At 34.5% G+C, this 19445-nt stretch overlaps 1 protein-coding gene across 2 annotated transcripts in view; it reads left to right on the top strand.

Moving 5' to 3' along the window:
- Window positions 1-19445, top strand: part of SH3RF3 (SH3 domain containing ring finger 3) — an 899869-nt gene that overhangs the window by 446904 nt on the left and 433520 nt on the right. For both annotated transcript variants that reach the window (XM_053707609.1, XM_053707610.1), the window contains one exon: window positions 2826-3101. In XM_053707609.1, coding sequence (XP_053563584.1) covers window positions 2826-3101 — 276 coding nt within the window. The remainder of the gene's footprint in view (window positions 1-2825; window positions 3102-19445) is intronic.

Raw genomic sequence — 19445 nt, 5'->3', positions numbered from 1 at the left:
ATAATTTTTATCAGATAGTGTTATTATGAGTGCAACTGTACATTTTAATGTATTTTTTATGTGTTTTGTGAAACTTTTTTGTTTTGCGAAACAATTAAACAGAGCTTTGAGGACCCTGTAATCATTTTAGTGTAAATCGTGATTGCGCTCACATGTTTACGTTTACTTTCGACTTGTAATACGAGCACTAAATGCAATGTGCGCAAACACCAGCAATAAACCCCTTTTCGCTTGGGCGTAACTGAGTGCGCCACTCGTAATCTGGCACCAAAATGTTTTTGTGTAATTTCAATTTAAATTTTTTTTTACCACTACCCTCTAGTCTAGAAAATCTATATAATGGATCCTACAGTATTCTAGATTTGGCCCTTTTACATGCTAGATAGTGATTGCTTGATGAGTGTAGGAGTACTCTGTTCCTTATTGGCAGCAACAAATGATATGGATACGCAATATTAAGAGGCTTTTCAATAGATTATGTTTATGTCCCTTGACTGCAAATCATTGCACATGTTGCTAACCATAATTGTTTTTTATATGCATTTGAAATGTACTTTCTGTATGTAGATATTTTGATATACAGTGATAAATGCAGATTGCTTAAAGTGATGTTAAACTCTGCCCTTTACAAAAACTGATAGGGAATATTAGTGATATTTTAGATGGATCTAAAGTCATCAGTTGTAATGAAGTTGCGCTATAACTTACTTTTTAATGTAGATATTAAATTGAAATTCCCAGAGCTCTGCTGTCCACTTCAAAAGTAAAAAAATTTCTGTGAGCTTATGGTTTGAATTGTTTTTCAACCAGCACTCTTCCTTTTGGGTGCCTTTTGTTGAAACTAGAGTGTTGATTAGACAACAATTCAGACCGTTAATAACTCAGAAAAAAAAATTGACTTTTGAAGTGGGTGGTGGAGCGCAGGGTTTTTGAATTTCATATTAATATTAAAAAGTAAGTTATAGCACAGCTTTATTACAACTGATTACTTAAACTCCATTTAAAATATTACTAACATTCCGGATCTGTTTTTATAAAGGGGACAGTTTACAATCACTTTGCAGGCTGGGTTCAAATCAACAGCCTGGGTGCTCTTATCTAAAATTGTTTATATAACAAATAAATCATTTTATATAATAAACTATATATAATAAAAATTAAACTTCCAGGTCCTTGTATTCAAAATTAGAATTCAAAAAATGTTTTGTGTATTTTTTTTTAATATAAGAACCTGGGATTTCCTATGTAATTGATTATTTATGATTTATTTATATATATACTTACATACATTCATTCATATATACATGCTCATGCACACACATATTTAATTATTTTCTACGTTATTTTTCTAGATTTGTATTCACATTCATATCCATATAAGAGTTTACTTACATGATTTAGACATGATTTTCTGGATATAATTAATAACATAAATGATTATGGGCCAGATTATGAGTGGGACGTTAACAGTTACGCGTGAACAATATCGGATTAATCACTGCTGTAAACCATATACGAACACACGCCTGCACCATTGTGATTTACGCAAGAATGATTACAGCATCCTCAAAGTTCTGGTTAACTGTTTTGCAAAACAAAAAAGTGTCAAAAAACACAACAAAAATACATATAATAGTATAGTTACATAGTTACACTCAAAATAACACTATCTAATAAAATTATTTTTAAAAAATTGCACTAAAAAGTTATAAGTGCTCAAAGAAATGAGGTATCAGGTTTTTTAAAAAAAAATAAGGACGACAAAGGGCTTTAACACAGTGATACATACATATACATGACTTAATATGTATTTATGTATTTATATATGAATTTACAAACATATATGCACATATAAACACATAAATACATACATATAGATAGATAGATAGGTATATATATATATATATATATATATATATATGTGCATTGGAACCCTTTGCAGTCAAGTAGATGAAAATATGGCAATATTCATATTTGATAATGTGTTATACTGTGTATTTACTGTAAATATTTCACATTCCAATGTTCTGCATATATTTTAAATATATATTCCTATATATATATATATATATATATATATATATATATATATATATATATATATATATATATATATATATATATATATATATATATATGTGTATATTTATACCTATATATAATTATATAGGTATAGATATATATTGCACCAGAATACCATCAGATATATGTAGAAATAAATGTATTTATGAATAAATAGAACATATTCTGCTATGTGAAGAACATTGGAATGTGAAATATATTTTCATGTTGGGATAGCGCACTTGAGAATATGCGATTGAGTTTGCGCACGAGTAGGGTGCTAGATTTCCCACCCACTTTTTTGTTCTATTGACTTCTGTGGGGTAATACATTAATGTGATTGTGATATTTGAAATTTGGCTGCTTGTGTGCATTGGGTTAGCGCGCTAGCAAAAATGTTCTACTTTCAATTTGTAATATTAGTGCTACCCGACTCCTGCAAAAAGCTTACTTCTAGCATGGTTTGCGCACTCCACTTGTAATCTGGCCCTATATAAATTATTCTGATATTATCCATTAATTTTGGTAGGTTAATGCAACCTAAGCCTTTTGTAGTTAACCTCTAATTTGTTTAAAATGTGTGAAATTTGACTGTTATTCCTAATACCAATCTTTAAAAGTTGTCCACTGAGTTGCCTGCAATGTTGTTTGTAATTGTAGGGGTAACAGAATCCAAAAAAACTCTTTTAGAATAGAAAACAAATATATGCATTTAATGTTTGCAATATTGTTTTAATAACATTCTGTTTTATTTGCTTCCTCAGAACATTTCCCAGCTGCCCTGTGGAAGAGCTCTGTACGCGTATGAAGGGAAAGAACCTGGGGATCTCAAATTTAACAAGGGGGATATAATTATTCTAAGGCGAAAGGTTGATGAGAACTGGTATCACGGAGAGTTAAATGGTAATCGTGGGTTTTTTCCGGCAAGCTACGTACAGTGCATAAAACCACTGGCACAGCCCCTACCGCAAGGCAAAGCACTTTATGACTTTGAAATCAAGGATAAAGACCAAGACAAGGATTGTTTGACATTTACCAAGGTAAAGAATTATATTGTTATTTCAAAGCAACTCCAACCAGTTCTCATTACTGAAATATGATAAAATGTTATGTTATTATCCAAAGTTCCGTGAGTACAATCAAAAGTAGGCAAGCAAAGGAAAGGTACTTCCTACAGAACTTTGGATAATAAGGCAGTTATATAGGGACTTGATGGAAGTTTATTTGGATGAACATATAACTGGATATATTTTTGGGAGCATTGGACACCGCATACCCATATATACTATTGTATCCTTAAGATTTCATTGGACACTTATGTTGAACTTTTTAGATATATTGCAGAATATTAAATTACTTTGTTTTATATATCATTGGGGAAATATGTTCCTCAATTTTATTTAATGAAAATACATTTTTGTGTATATATATATATATATATATATATATATATATATATATATATATATATATATTGTGGTACTTTTTATTCCTCCTGACTCCTTATTTAGGCTTATATATAATGAAATTGATGTATGTAATAGAAATTTGTCTCAATTATTTATTAAGACTTTATTTGAGATAATTATATAGTGCATGCAACCTAAGGTTAGATTTATAAAGTTTTTACTTTTGTCTATAATAGTACCATCACAATAATAGTATAGTACTGTAAGCAGAAAGGTGATAGTTGTTTAAAATAAATATAGACTAGCATCTGCATTTTAGAACACAAAATCAAAATCAAAGATACAGACAGAGAAGATTGTGACTTACAGGCAAAATTATATATATCATTTTAGTTTAAAAAAAATCAATGTAAAGGTCTGGACTTCTGGGTAATTCCTGATTTGGGGATTTGTACATATATATATATATATATATATATATATATATATATATATATATATATATATATATATATATATATATATATATATATATATATATATACAGTGGGACCTCGGTTAACAAACGACTCGGTAAACGAAATTTCGGTTTACGAATGAAAATTCTGGGAAAAAAATGCCTCGGTTTAAGAATTTTTTTCGCAATACGAACAAATTATTTGGTTTTCAATGCATTCCTATGGGAAACCGTGTTTCGTTTTACGAATTTTTTTCGCAATACGAAACAAGTGTCCCGGTTTTGGAGCCATTTGCAGCAAGTTGCTGAGCCTTTTGGAGCCATTTGCAGCAAGTTGTGGAGCCTTTTGGAGCCTTTTGCAGCAGGTTTTGGAGCCTTTTTTCTCACCTCCGGAACGCATTAATTGGTTTTCAATGCATTCCTATGGGAAACCGTGTTTCGGTTTACGAATTTTTCGCAATACGAAGCGTCCCGGAGAACGCATTAAATTCGTAAACCGAGGTCCCACTGTATATATATATATATATATATATATATATATATATATATATATATATATATATATATGTTTATATGTTTTTATTTATATATATATATATATATATATTTTTATATGTTTTCATTAACTGTCCATGTAACTAAGATTCTGCATTTTACCCAGCACTAATTGGTACATCCCATAATGTCATAGCATGTCATAGAATATGGTTGCCACCTGGCCAGTATTTTCAAGGTTTTGTGACATCTTTTTCCCCAACAATATAATATAATCCCATAAAGAATGAAAGGCATACACTTTTTTATTCTCAAATTTTAACTATATTTAACTCAAAATATTTTCAACAAATTGTGATAATATGTGTCTGACATGCCTTTTTAGATGTAAAGAGACATATTTTAAAAAAGCAAGAGATTGCTACAAAGTTATAATACATTTAAAAGATATCTAATTTCCTTTGATCTCTACAACCATAAAGGAGCTTACTTTTGTTGCATATTGGTCAAAACTCTTCCATCTGCTATTAGTCAGCTGGTCAATTACTCATGAGACAAGATTTCTTGACTAGTTTTCCTTGAGCACATGCTTGTCTTTAAATGCACCATGGCAAAATGTACTGAAACACAAATATTCTTTTAGTCTTCTCTTCAGGCATACTGTTTGGTGACATCTGTTAATGGCCTCAAATGACATGTGTTCAATCTGTCCATGTAATCTGAAGCTATTTTTCATATTAAAGAGCATGTGAATATGTTAGGAAAAAATATTTTCATCATTTTTGTTTTACCTATAACTATAGTATCTGTGCTAACTTTTAGTTTTGTGACAGCGCTACATCATTCACTGAAATTATTACAGCTTTTGAAACAAGGCAAGGTTTTTTGCATACACATATCTGATCATTTCAATGTTGTTAGTTTTTTATTACAGAACATTTGCTAATATGTTTTGGACTAGATTACAAGTGGTGTGGTATTTTTGTTTATTTTGCGATCGCGAAAACCCTGCTAGAGATAAGCTTTTTGCGCTAGTTGGGTTGCGTTCATATTACAAGTTAAAAAAAAATATTTTGTGAAAGTGGTAACCCGAACAGTGCAAAAATCCTAACTTTATTTTTTGTGTGCGCATGTATGTATTCCTCCATAGAAATCAATGGAGAAAAAAAAGTAGTAAAAACCTTAATACCCGAGATTGCGCAAAGGCGATCGCATTTTCACGTTAACCATAGAAGCCAACAGAAAAAAAAAGTTAAAAAAAAGAAACCATCCATCGCGGAAACAATATAGCATATTCGCATTAGCAAATGTGAAATATTTACAGTAAATACATTGATAAAATCTTTATTAAATATGAATATTGCATAAATATGTTTTACATCTTTTCATCTACTTAATGGAAAAGGGTTCTAATGCACTTATATATATTTATGTCTATATGTGTGTACATATATATTTATGTGTTTATGTGTATATATGTCTGTAAATACATATATATATATATATATATATATACACATATAATATACATTAATACATATGTATACATATATAAACATATCTATATACATAAAAATACAGCTTTAACAATGTATCTTTATGTATCTCTATGTTAAAGTACTATGGCAGGTTTTTTTATAACACCCGGGATCTCATATCTTTAAACCCTTATACAATTTTTGTGCAATATTTAAATATATATATATATATATATATATATATATATATATATATATATATATATATATATATATATATATATATATATTAGACAGTTTTAATATGAGTGTAACTGTACTTTGTACTGTATTTTTTAAGTGTTTTGTGCAACTTTTTTGTTTGGGAACAGCTCTGAGATCGTGGTAAGGATTGAAGTGTAAATGGCGATTGCTCTAGCGGAATCACATTTTCGCTCAAATTATAATATCAGCACAATTAAAAAGGCTCGAGGAAAGACGATATTGCTTGCCAATAAAATGGCGAGTGGAACCTTAGTAGTTTTATAAGGTGAAGATGTTTTTATGACAGAGGTGGGGACCTTTTCCATCACAAGGCCACAGATGATTTTACAGAGTCCTCATAATGCCTGATGCTATATTGTAGGTTTCATAAATGAACACATTCAACATTTGTTCACATACATGTATATTTAGAAAGATATCTTTATTAGAAACAATAAAAAACATTTCAATACTCATAAAAGCATAAAAGAAGAGAATAAGTCATTACTTTACTTAAAAGGGAAAGTAAAATCAAAATTAAATGTTCATGATTCAGATAGAGCCTGCAATTTTAAGCAAGTTTCCATTTTAATTCAACCATCAAATTTGCTTTGTTCTCTTGGTATCCTTTGATTAAGAGTATACCTAGGTAGGCTGATAGGAACTTAGGAGAATGCACATGTCCTTAGCAGTCTATGGCAGCAGTGTTTGCAACTACGTATTACATTGCTAAAAATAATATAGCAAACACTGCTTCCAGGTAGCTTAAAACACATGCACGCTCCTGAGCTTACCTAGGCTGACTCTTTCACAAAGGATACCAAGAGAACTAAGCAAAATAATAGTAGAAGTAAATTTGAAAATTGTTTAAAATATTATGCTCATATACTGTCTTTTTTTAAACAAAGCCAAGAATCAGTTTGCACAACAAGACAAAGAAAAGTCCAAATTAAAAAGCCCAATAAACAGGCTCAAAAAAGTATTTTTAATATATCAATATATAGGAGCTCAGGTTCCCCAAAACTGAATCAGATGCCACACCATCATATAGTTAGTGATCCTCTCGGAGGTCTCTGAAAGTAGCCTAATAACATTCTCCCTCATTATAGTGGAATGTCAGGGGGCAGCTTTATAAATGTTTATCTAGATGTTGCATTAGAAGTGTGTAGAAATGTAAATTATGGCTACAAACTGATTTTTTAATCATGATTTTTAGATTTATTTTCTGTGACTGCAGAACTATAAGATGCTATAACACATTATTTGAATGCATAAGGGAGTGATATACATTTATCTGTTCTGTGTACACAATGGTATCGATTCAATAAAACGTGTTCATAAAACTAATGTCTTACCAGAGCAGGTAATGGTGAGATCTTGCAACCATTAACTTCCTGCTGAATACAAGAGCTTCACTGTCACAAAAATGTTCTCACAACTTTACAAAAAAAACAAAAAAACAACACATATGCACAAAAGGAAAAACAACTTTAAAAACGTTCAAGAAAGTAAAAACAGAGACAACCCTGCATGCTGAGTTTAGGTGAAAAATCCTGACCCTGCCTCAGGAACACCTAGAAATGCTCGCAGTCCGTCTCTTTACTGTATCTGTGAAATTGCTGAGACTAATTCTGTACTATCTAGTCAGACTACTTACAAAACAGATACAATAATATAACAATTACACCCATTTACAGATCCTATGTTGTTAATGTTTCCAAAGTGTTGTGATCAATTTTATTGCTTTTCCACATTTCTAGCAGATGACGTTTGCTGTGCTAGATATAATGTATTGGGACTTTTAACGTGTATGTTAACTACAGGTTTTCCCACTAGTGATTGGCTAGAAAAGGTAGGCGAAGTGAACTTCAATAAATTTTAGACAACAACCACTCAGAAGACTAACAAGACTCCATTAATCTAGGCCAATGTTTCATACCTGACTATATTGATGATGTTTACCAATTTAACAATAAAAAGAGAGGGTTTAAAATATCACAACGCTTTTGAATAAAAAAATAAATATATGTGTAATTGCTGCACCATTCTGCAATTGCTGGTTTGACTAGGGTTGCTACATTATCTTTAAAGGGACACTAAACACTAAAGGCCAGATTACACGTGTTGCACAAACACACACATAAGTAAACTTTTAATACAAGTATTATAACTTGAAAGTAAATGGTTTGCGCAAGAGAGAAAGCCGATGTGCGCTAACTTCAGGATTTTCGGATATCATGACCTCGCTAACTTCAGGATTTTCGGATATCATGACCGTGCTAACTTCCTCTACTCATAGGGGCCGATTTATCAAGGACCGCTGCTCCTTAACTGGTCCACCGCCTCTGAGTGGATCATGGCGGACAGACATTTGATAAATCGGTCCCATAGACATTAATGGAGCTGCGATAAAAAAACAAACTATTGCTTATGCTCAAACCTAATCAAGTTTAACCAAGTGTGCTATAGCCGACGGGAGGTATGAATATTTTACATTCTAATGTACTTCACATAGAAAAAAAACGTTCTTTATATTTTTAAATATATGTCTTTATAAATATATGATTGATTTTCTGTAAAATATATATCTATACCTACCTACCTACCTATATATATATATATATATATATATATATATATATAAATATATATATATATATATATATACTGTATATATATATATAAATATATATAAATATATATATATATATATATATATATATAAAAGCAAGTAAAATGTGTTCACTCAGTATACTGGGTAGACACAAGTGATACTCTATAATTGGCGCTAGTCAATATTGTGTAGGGTATAGTGGCAGCTATATAAGAAAAGTACTGGTTGAGATATATGACCCCAATCAGTAAGTGTAAATGTGTATACAAGGGTTTATACAGCGCCTATATATCCATTAAAATATGGGTAATGTATGGGAATATGAATAAAAGAGATGAATAATAGATAAAAAAATAATGATAATAAATAAAAAAGATATAAAAATATATAGTAAAATAAATAATACTAAAAAGTAAATAAATTGTGAAACAATGTTCATATAAGTCTTTAGAATGTATACAGTCCGTAATAAATCTTCAGATAAAGTTGATATGCAGTAATAGATGGTATATAATACCCTTACCAGATATTACCCCAATCTAATGAGGTAAGTATGCCGCACTGGGGGTATATATATAGATAGTAGAATCTTCTCCTTGTATCCAGATGTGATGCCTCTTGGGTTTTCGTTAGCCTCCTGGAGTATGCAGGGATGTGTTTCTGGTTGTAAATAGATCCCTTTCACTTCCTTTGGGTTGGTAGTTAGCCTCTTGGAGTACCTTTTCTGTCTTGGTATAAACTTTCTCCAGCGTAAGGATACTAACTCGCCGTTTGCAGAGGAACTTTTACTGAGAGGGGGAAGGTGGTTGATAGCGATGCTGCTGGGGAGCGTCCCGTATGCTGATGGTAGCTGCTTGAGGGAGTCAGCTGTGTGACCCGAGATCACTGCTGGCGTGTGACATCACCGCGACTCCTACCCGTGCTTGAAGGCTGTGCTATGCTGAGGCATGGAAGGTGAGTCGGCTTTCAATTATTAAGGCCTAGCTGAGAGGAGAGAAACTATACCAACAAGATGGATCCCACACAAGCAAATAAACAAGCTAGGCCTTAATAATTGAAAGCCGACTCACCTTCCATGCCTCAGCATAGCACAGCCTTCAAGCACGGGTAGGAGTCGCGGTGATGTCACACGCCAGCAGTGATCTCGGGTCACACAGCTGACTCCCTCAAGCAGCTACCATCAGCATACGGGACGCTCCCCAGCAGCATCGTTATCAAACACCTTCACCCTCTCAGTAAAAGTTCCTCTGCAAACGGCGAGTTAGTATCCTTACGCTGGAGAAAGTTTATACCAAGACAGAAAAGGTACTCCAAGAGGCTAACTACCAACCCAAAGGAAGTGCAAGGGATCTATTTACAACCAGAAACACATCCCTGCATACTCCAGGAGGCTAACGAAAACCCAAGAGGCATCACATCTGGATACAAGGAGAAGATTCTACTATCTATATATATATACCCCCAGTGCTGCATACTTACCTCATTAGATTGGGGTAATATCTGGTAAGGGTATTATATACCATCTATTACTGCATATCAACTTTATCTGAAGATTTATTACGGACTGTATACATTCTAAAGACTTATATGAACATTGTTTCACAATTTATTTACTTTTTAGTATTATTTATTTTACTATATATTTTTATATCTTTTTTATTTATTATCATTATTTTTTTATCTATTATTCATCTCTTTTATTCATATTCCCATACATTACCCATATTTTAATGGATATGTAGGCGCTGTATCAACCCTTGTATACACACATATATATATATATATATATATATATATACAGTATCTCACAAAAGTGAGTACACCCCTCACATTTTTGTAAATATTTTATTATATCTTTTCATGTGACAACACAGAAGAAATTACACTTTGCTACAATGTAAAGTAGTGAGTGTACAGCCTGTATAACAGTGTAAATTTGCTGTCCCATCAAAATAACTCAACACACAGCCATTAATGTCTAAACCATTGGCAACAAAAGTCAGTACACCCCTAAGTGGAAATGTCCAAATTGGGCCCAATTAGACATTTTCCCTCCCCGGTGTCATGTGACTCATTAGTGTTACAAGGTCTCAGGTGTGAATGGGGAGCAGGTGTGTTAAATTTGGTGTTATCGCTCTCACACTCTCTCATACTGGTCACTGGAAGTTCAACATGGCACCTTATGGCAAAGAACTCTCTGAGGATCTGAAAATAAGAATTGTTGCTCTACATAAAGATGTCCTAGGCTATAAGAAGATTGCCAAGACCCTGAAATTGAGCTGCAGCACAGTGGACAAGACCATACAGCAGTTTCACAGGACAGGTTCCACTCAGAACAGGCCTCGCCATGGTCGACCAAAGAAGTTGAGTGCACATGCTCAGCGTCATATCCAAAGGTTGTCTTTGGGAAATAGACGTATGAGTGCTGCCAGCATTACTGCAAAGGTTGAAGGGGTGGGGGGTCAGCCTGTCAGTGCTCAGACCATACGCCGTACACTGCATCAAATTGGTCTGCATGGCTATCGTCCCAGAAGGAAGTCTCCTCTAAAGATGATGCACAAAAAAGCCTGCAAACAGTTTGCTGAAGACAAGCATACTAAGGACATGGATTACTGGAACCATGTCCTGTGGTCTGATGAGCCCAAGATAAACTTATTTGGTTCAGATAGTGTCAAGCGTGTGTGGCGGCAACCAGATGAGGAGTACAAAAGACAAGTGTGTCTTGCTTACAGTCAAGCATGATGGTGGGAGTGTCATGGTCTGGGCCTGCATGAGTGCTGCCAGCACTGGGGAGATACAGTTCATGAACCATTAATGCCAACATGTACTGTGACATACTGAAGCCGAGCATGATCCCCTCCCTTCAGAGACTGGGCCGCAAGGCAGTATTCCAACATGACAATGACCCCAAACGCACCTCCAAGACGACCACTGCCTTGCTAAATAAGCTGAGGGTAAAGGTGATGGACTGGCCAAGCATGTCTCCAGACCTAAATTTTATTGAGCATCTGTGGGACATCCTCAAACGGAAGTTGGGGGATCGCAAGGTCTCTAACATCCACCAGCTCCGTGATGTCGACATGGAGGAGTAGAAGAGGACTCCAGTGGCAACCTGTGAAGCTCTTGTGAACTCCATGCCCAAGAGGGTTAAGGCAGTGCTGGAAAAGTATGGTGGCCACACAAAATATTGACACTTTGGGCCCAATTTGGACATTTCCACTTAGGGGTGTACTCTCTTTTATTGCCAACGGTTTAGACATTAAAGTGTCAGTAAACCTTAAAAATGTTATATAATTCTGCACATAGTGCAGAATTATATAACATTATATTAGCCAAAGTTTGTAAAACATAATATACCCTTTTAATTTTTTTAAAAAACGGCTGTTTTACAGACCCGCTCTCTGTGCTCTTCTGAGCGGGTCTGTTTGTTTCACACAGCGCATTGGGCCAGCTGTATAGTCACAGCCCGGCCCGACCACGCCATTATACACAGTGCAGCTCGCTCCTGCTCTGTCTGACAGCAGAAGCGAGCTGCACTGTGTATATTTCTATACTGCACATGCTCTAACGTTAGCACACCACTTGTAATCTAACCCTAAATAAATGCTAAATAAAATAATATATTGAAAATATTGAAAATAAAGAATATGCAGATGTGTTTTAAAATTATAGTAGTGGTTTAAATATTGAAAAAAAATAACTGCAATGTTTTAGTGTCCATGAAGCAATAAATGCTGCTATGCTGTAACTAATGACTGTGTAGAATATATCAATGTAAAATCTGGAGTGCGCACTTTTAACAGCAACTGTAAAGCCCAGAATATATGGAATTAAATCAAATGAAAGGGACAAAATAAATAATAAACGTTTAATTGGATTTTTTTTACCACAGTTAATTAAACCTTTTATTTTGCAATCTGAAAGACTTTAGTGTCCTTTCAATGGTTGTTACATGCACTTCTCTGTGCTTATATTTCATTGTTACATGGCAAATACAATACCAATATGGCCAAAATATTCAAGTTTAAGCTAATATAGGTAATACTGAATGCATTCTAGGATGAGGCCCTGATAAGGCTGGATCTTTGAAGGAATCCATTTTGAAATTAATTCATTGTAAATTTTTCACAATTATGCAAACTTCAAATACCATTTTTACCCAAAAATGGTGACAACTTAATGCTCAAGCCCCTTCCACAGTTCCATACCGCCCAATATCCAGACATCTAAACAAGTAAGTGAGAGGTTGTGGAGGATGGGCCAGAGGTCTGAAGCATGACAGGGCAGCACAAGAGTTAAAGGGACAGTCAACACCAGAATTTGTGTTGTTTAAAAAGATAGATAATCCCTTTATTACCCATTCCCCAGTTTTGCAAAACCAGCAGTTATATTAATACACTTTTTACTTCTGTGACTAACTTGTATCTAAGCAGCTTCTGACCGCCCCTAATCACATGACTTTTAGTTATTATCTATTGACCTGCATTTTAGCCAATTAGTGCAGTGTCTGCCACTAGCCACGGGCGTGATCACAATGCTATCTATATGGCCTACATGAGCTTGCTCTCCCCTGCTGTGAAAAGTAAATAAAATAGAGGCGGCCTTCAAGGGCTTATAAATGATCATATATGCCTCCCTAGGTTTGCTTTCAACTAGAATACCAAGAGAACAAAGCAAAATTGTTGATAAAAGTAAATTGGAAAGTTGTTTAAAATTACATGCCCTATTTGAAACATGAAATTTTTTTTTGGACTTGACTGTCCCTTTAAGCTGGCTCTGTCAGTGTGTGGTTAAGGCATTAGGCACATGGGTGTGACTGATGGGTCATGGTGAGAATCAAGGTGGATAATGGGCAGGTTTAAGGATTTATATAGGGTAGGTAAAGAGGAGGGATATTGGGTTTATCACGGCTATTTGCCCGTGTTGGAAATGCTGCACGTATTACAAGTTGAAAATAAATGTGATCACTTAAGCGCAATTCAATTTAATGCACATCGGGATAGCGCAACCTCAGAGCTCTGGTTAACTGCTACACTTGAATAAAAAGTGGCACAAAACACATCAAAATTGAATTTAAAACTACAGTTACACTCATAATAACACTATCTATGGATATGTATGTATCAGGGGTGTATTATGGCCTCGGCCAACAAGGCCGGTGCCTAGTGCGCCAGATTTGGGAGGGTCAGCACATCTGCCCTATCCTCTCTCTAAAAGCCATCACACTGTACAGTGAGCGATAAAGTGCAGGCTTTGACAGAGAAGACAAGGCACGTGCGCTGATTAAGGTAGCTCTTTACAGACAGTGCTCCTTTAAACCGTTGCTTCATTTAGAGCCGTCACCATTTTTGCAGTGGAAGCGTTCTTGGTGAGAAACTTGCCCAGGGATATGCTTACAATGTGAGGTTAAAGGAGAAGACCTTGTGCCGATATGCTGCCTCCCTTTGTCAGCTGTGGTGGGCCTGCAAGCTTAGTGCTTATTGAGGGTCTTAGAAGCTAACAGACTGCATGCATCTGTGCTCTGCTTAGATCAGTTTTCGATGTCTAATCATAAACTCTCAGTGCTAGTGTATGTTAGCTACTAATAGTTAGCTTTCTCTGCATTCATGAACCCACGGAGTAAATAGTAAACAGACACTTAAAAAGTTTAACTACTTAAATGATGGTAAATACTGTATGTTGTTTTATGTGAAGGGCAGTGAATGTTTCAAAGTGTATTCTTCTTTCCCTCCTTTCCTCTCTCCCTTCTTTCCCTTTCTTCCTCCTTTCCTCCCTCAACTCCCTCCTTTCATTCTTCCCCTCCCTCACGTCTTTCTCTCAACTCCCTCTCTTGCTCCCTTCTTTCACTCCTTTCTTTCCCTCCCCACTTTTCTCTTCTCTCTCTTTCACTATTTCCCTCCCTTCCTTCTTTCCTTTCCCTCCATTTTCTCCCCTTCCCTTCTTTTCTCTCCCTTCTCTCAGGAAGAAAATGGTATGAGATGCATAAAATTCAACCCACCTGTGTGCAAGTGTTTTGATAGCCCATTTTCTTTTGAATTGTTATGAAAAACAAAACAAAAACCCTTTTACATACTGACCGAAAAAAATATTGAGGGGAAAAAGGCCTTAAACCTTGGGGGGGGGGGGGGGGGGTGCAGAATTTTGAGTGCCTAGGGCAGCACAAAACCTATATCCGCCAATGGTATGTATATATATATATATATATATATATATATATATATATATATATATGTGTGTGTTTATGTATTTATATGTATATATATATATATATGTATTTACAGACATATATATATATACACATACACATATAAACACATAAATACATATGCATACATATATAGACATATACAAAAGTGCATTGGAGCCCTTTATAGTCAAGTAGAGGAAAACATGTAAAAGAATATTTATGCAATATTCATATTTAATAAAGTGTTTAACTATGTATTTACTGCAAATATTTCACATTGCAATGTTTTACACATAGGGAAATATGTTCTAAGTATTTTTAAATAGATATCCCTATATATATCTTTATATATCTATACCTATACATAATCATCTTTAAATAGGTATAGATATATATTTTGCCAAAATACCATCATATACTGTATGTAGAAATATGTGTTTATGAATAAATAGAACATATTCTTCTATGTGAAGAGCATTGGAATGTGAAATACTAATATTTTCATGTCGTTTAGCGCACTTGAGAAAATGTGATCAGGTTTGCGGGCAATTATTTTTCCACTTTTCACGCTTCTTAACTTCTATGGTGGAATATGTTAATGTAGTTATGATATTTAAAGTTTGACTTTTTGCGTGCATCACATTAGCGCACTCAAGCGAAAACTTTTTACTTTCAACTTGTAATATGAGCACTACCTGTCCCGCACAAAAAGCTTACTTCTAGCAGAGTTAATGTACAAGCGGAAGTGGTAAATAACGGTCCACTCGTAATCTAGCCCATAGTGTATAGAGTTATATATTTTTGGTGGCTGCACAAGTGACACTATTTGATGAAAAAATGGGCTAGAGATTTCCTTCTGGGTTCAATCTGTTTTTAAAAATGAGGAAGGTTAAATAAAATAATTTGGAGGATCAAACTGTGGCCCTTGGCCTTAAAAGGACAGTAAACATAGAAAATAATGTTATATAATTCTGGACATAGTGCAGAATTATATAACATTATATTAGTGCTAGAGTTATATAACCTAATATTGCCTGCAAAGTTTTATTAAAAAATAGTGTTTTCCAGACCCGCTCTCTGTGCTCTTTTAAACGGGTCTGGTTTTTACACACAGCACATCTGGCCAGCTGTCTAGTCACAGCCCGGCCCGACTGTGCCATTACACTCAGTGCAGCTCGCTCCCACTGTCAGACAGAGCAGGCCGGGCTGTGACTAAACAGCTGGCAAGATGCGCTCTGTGTAAAAACCAGACCCACTCAGAAGAGCACAGAGAGCGGTTCTGGAAAACACTATTTTTTAATAAAACTTCGCAGGCGATATTAGGTTCTATAAAGCTAGCACTAATATAATGTTATATAATTCTGCACTATGTCCAGAATTATATAACATTATTTTCTATGTTTACTGACCCTTTAAACTGGACAAGGTTTAAAACACACTGTGCATGATATAATGTTTTAGGTCTCAATGCCTTCCATTGTGTTATAAACCTGTCAAGAGAAGTAAGATAAATGGTCTGGGAAAACTAACTACTGCCACAAAGGAAAGGAAGAGAAAGATGATAATTCAAATATTGTATGAACAGCAGTTTATCTATAGAAAATTACATTGTTTTATTTATTTTGATGGATAGAACTGTTGCAGCAGTGTATATAGGGTTGCCACCCGTCCCTTAAAATACAGAACACTTATAAGTTACACATGCTGCAGGGTGTGCAGGGAGGAATATAAATAGTGCTGTCCAGAAACACAATACATGTTCCTCCCTGCACACCCTGCAGCATGTGTAAGTCATAAGTATCCAAGAAAACATGGCTGAGGTGGCAACCCTAAGTGTATACCATGTCCTCTTGTTTTATTAATTTAATTGTAATTTACATTACAGGGTTGTAGGGATCAGAGTATTAGAAACTAACTAGTGTGAATTAATATATTTACAAATGATTTGCTTATTATAAAGGCTGTGTACAGTGTAAATTCGTGGAAAAGTTAAATTATTAGAAGTTGGGCAATGAAAATAGGTTATTTTAATGTACATTTCTTAACACATTTAAAAAAATATATTTTATTTTCAATCAAGTTTATTTTGTAGGCATTAAAGAATTTATTTTCTAGCATATTTGTTTGTGTTATGTTCAAAATAAGAAACTGTGCAGGAGATCAAAAGAGGTTCACATAACGGTTAACACCCAAATCTGGTATTCAAGCCCTGGACACAGCAGGTACTTTAAATGGACATCCCAACAGATAATGGAGAAGTGAAACTGCAAATGTTATTAAGTGGTTATGTGTGACGAACATACTATACAATAGGGCCTCTATTTATCAAGGTCTGGGGGAACTGATCCGACAGTGTGGATCAGGTCCGCCAGACCTCGCTGAATACGGAGAGCAATACGCTCTCCGTATTCAGCATTGCACCAGCAGCTCACAAGAGCTGCTGGTGCAATGCCGCCCCCTGCAGACTCGCGGCCAATGGGCCACCAGCAGGGGGGTGTCAATCAACCCGATCGTACTCGATCGGGTTGATTTCCAGCGATGTCTTTCCGCCTGCTCAGAACAGGCGGACAGGTTATGGAGCAGCGGTCTTTGTGACCGCTGCTTCATAACTGCTGTTTCTGGCGAGCTTGATAGATAGGCCCCTAGGTCTGCTTCCATTTGAGCACCTGATATATTGCAAAGTACTAGTGTTTTATATGTGGCTCGGGTTTAGGAGTATGAGATGTTATTTAACCTCCGGTGCCCAATGCTGAAACTGCACATTATGGGTCAGATTACAAGTGGATCGCTATTTCATGCTCCTGCTTAAGTGTTAATTGCGCTAGAAGTACCATTTTTGCGCTCGGCGGGTTTTGCTCATATTATGAGCTGAAAGTAACCGTTTTCGCTCGCTACTAACCTGACGAGCACAAAAAGCCAAACTAACAATATCACGTGCGCATTCACATATTCCCTCATAGAAGTCAATAGAGCATAAAAAGTGGGGAAAAAATAACACTCAACTCGAGCGCAAACCTGATCGCATATTCTCATGTGCGCTAACCTGATATGAAAATATGAATTTCACATTCCAATGGTCTTCCTTTAAAAGAAAATGTTATATATATGGAGCAGTGAACAAGTGCTGTTGAAGCATGAAACATGTGTGCTGTACAGGATTCCAGCAGTCCTCGTTTACTGATTTGTATGTGTTAGTGTCAATCGAGTGGAATTTAGTCTGTGTGACGGAGACTTTTTTTACTATTTGAAATTTACTGTCTGTTTTTACTATGAAAGGATTTGAATAAATTTGGAGAACGTTTTACCTTACGGAGTGCTCGAGTATCCTTTGTTTATATATATATATATATATATATATATATATATATATATATATATATATATATATACCTATATATCTATATGATTATACATGGGTATAGATATATACCGATATATATATATATATATATATATATATATATATGACTATCTATTTATAAATACTTGCTGCAATGTGAAGAACATTGGAATATGAAATATTTACAGTAAATACATAATTAAATACTTTATAAAATATGAATATTGTATAAATATGCTTTTACGTGTTTTTATCTACTTAACTACAAAGGGCTCCAAAGCACTTATATATATGTCTATATGTGTGTTCATATGTATTTATGTGTTTATATGTATATATATATATATATATATATATATATATATATATATATATATATATATATATATATATATATATATCTACACATATAAATACAGGTAGCCCTCAGTTTACGCTGGGGTTAGGTTCCAGAAGGAATGGTTGTAAATCGAAACCATTGTAAATTGAAACCCAGTTTATAATGTAAGTCAATGGGAAGTGAGGGAGTTAGGTTCCAGGCCCCTCTCAAAATTTTCATAAGTAACACCTAATACATTATTTTTAAAGCTTTGAAATGAAGACTTTAAATGCTAAACAGCATTATAAACCTAATAAAATAATCACACAACACAAAACACATAATTAAACTAAGTTAAATGAACAAAACATTTGCTAAACAGCATTATAAACCTAATAAAATAATCACACATCACAGACTTCACTTGCATTTTTCTGCAAACAGTTCTTTCTATGCATTCCAATCTGAACTGATTTATAGACAGGAAGATCTTGTTCCTTTGAAATCTGCTCGATAGTTTAGGTCTTGTTAAACTGATTAATTTCAGCTTGCTTGGCTTTGCTGCAACACAAGCGGACAGCTCCATCTACTGGCTATTTTAATCAATGTACTGCTTCTCAATGCTTTTCAATAGCAGTCACATGACTGGAAAAAAGGTTGTTATTCTGAAACAGTGCAAACTGAACCACTGTAAACCGAGGGCCACCTGTACATAAATACATATGCACACACATATAGACATATTATACATACATATACATATTTAGACCTGCATATGTATATATCTCTATGTTTAAGCTATTTCCCTGCCTTTTTTCCCCCTAAAAACTGACATCACATAT

This window comes from Bombina bombina, chromosome 3 (genome assembly GCF_027579735.1).
Source record: "Bombina bombina isolate aBomBom1 chromosome 3, aBomBom1.pri, whole genome shotgun sequence".
In the NCBI taxonomy this organism is placed as follows: domain Eukaryota; kingdom Metazoa; phylum Chordata; class Amphibia; order Anura; family Bombinatoridae; genus Bombina; species Bombina bombina.
The sequence above is the reverse complement of the archived record's forward strand: the minus strand, read 5'-3'. Positions and strand labels throughout refer to the sequence as shown.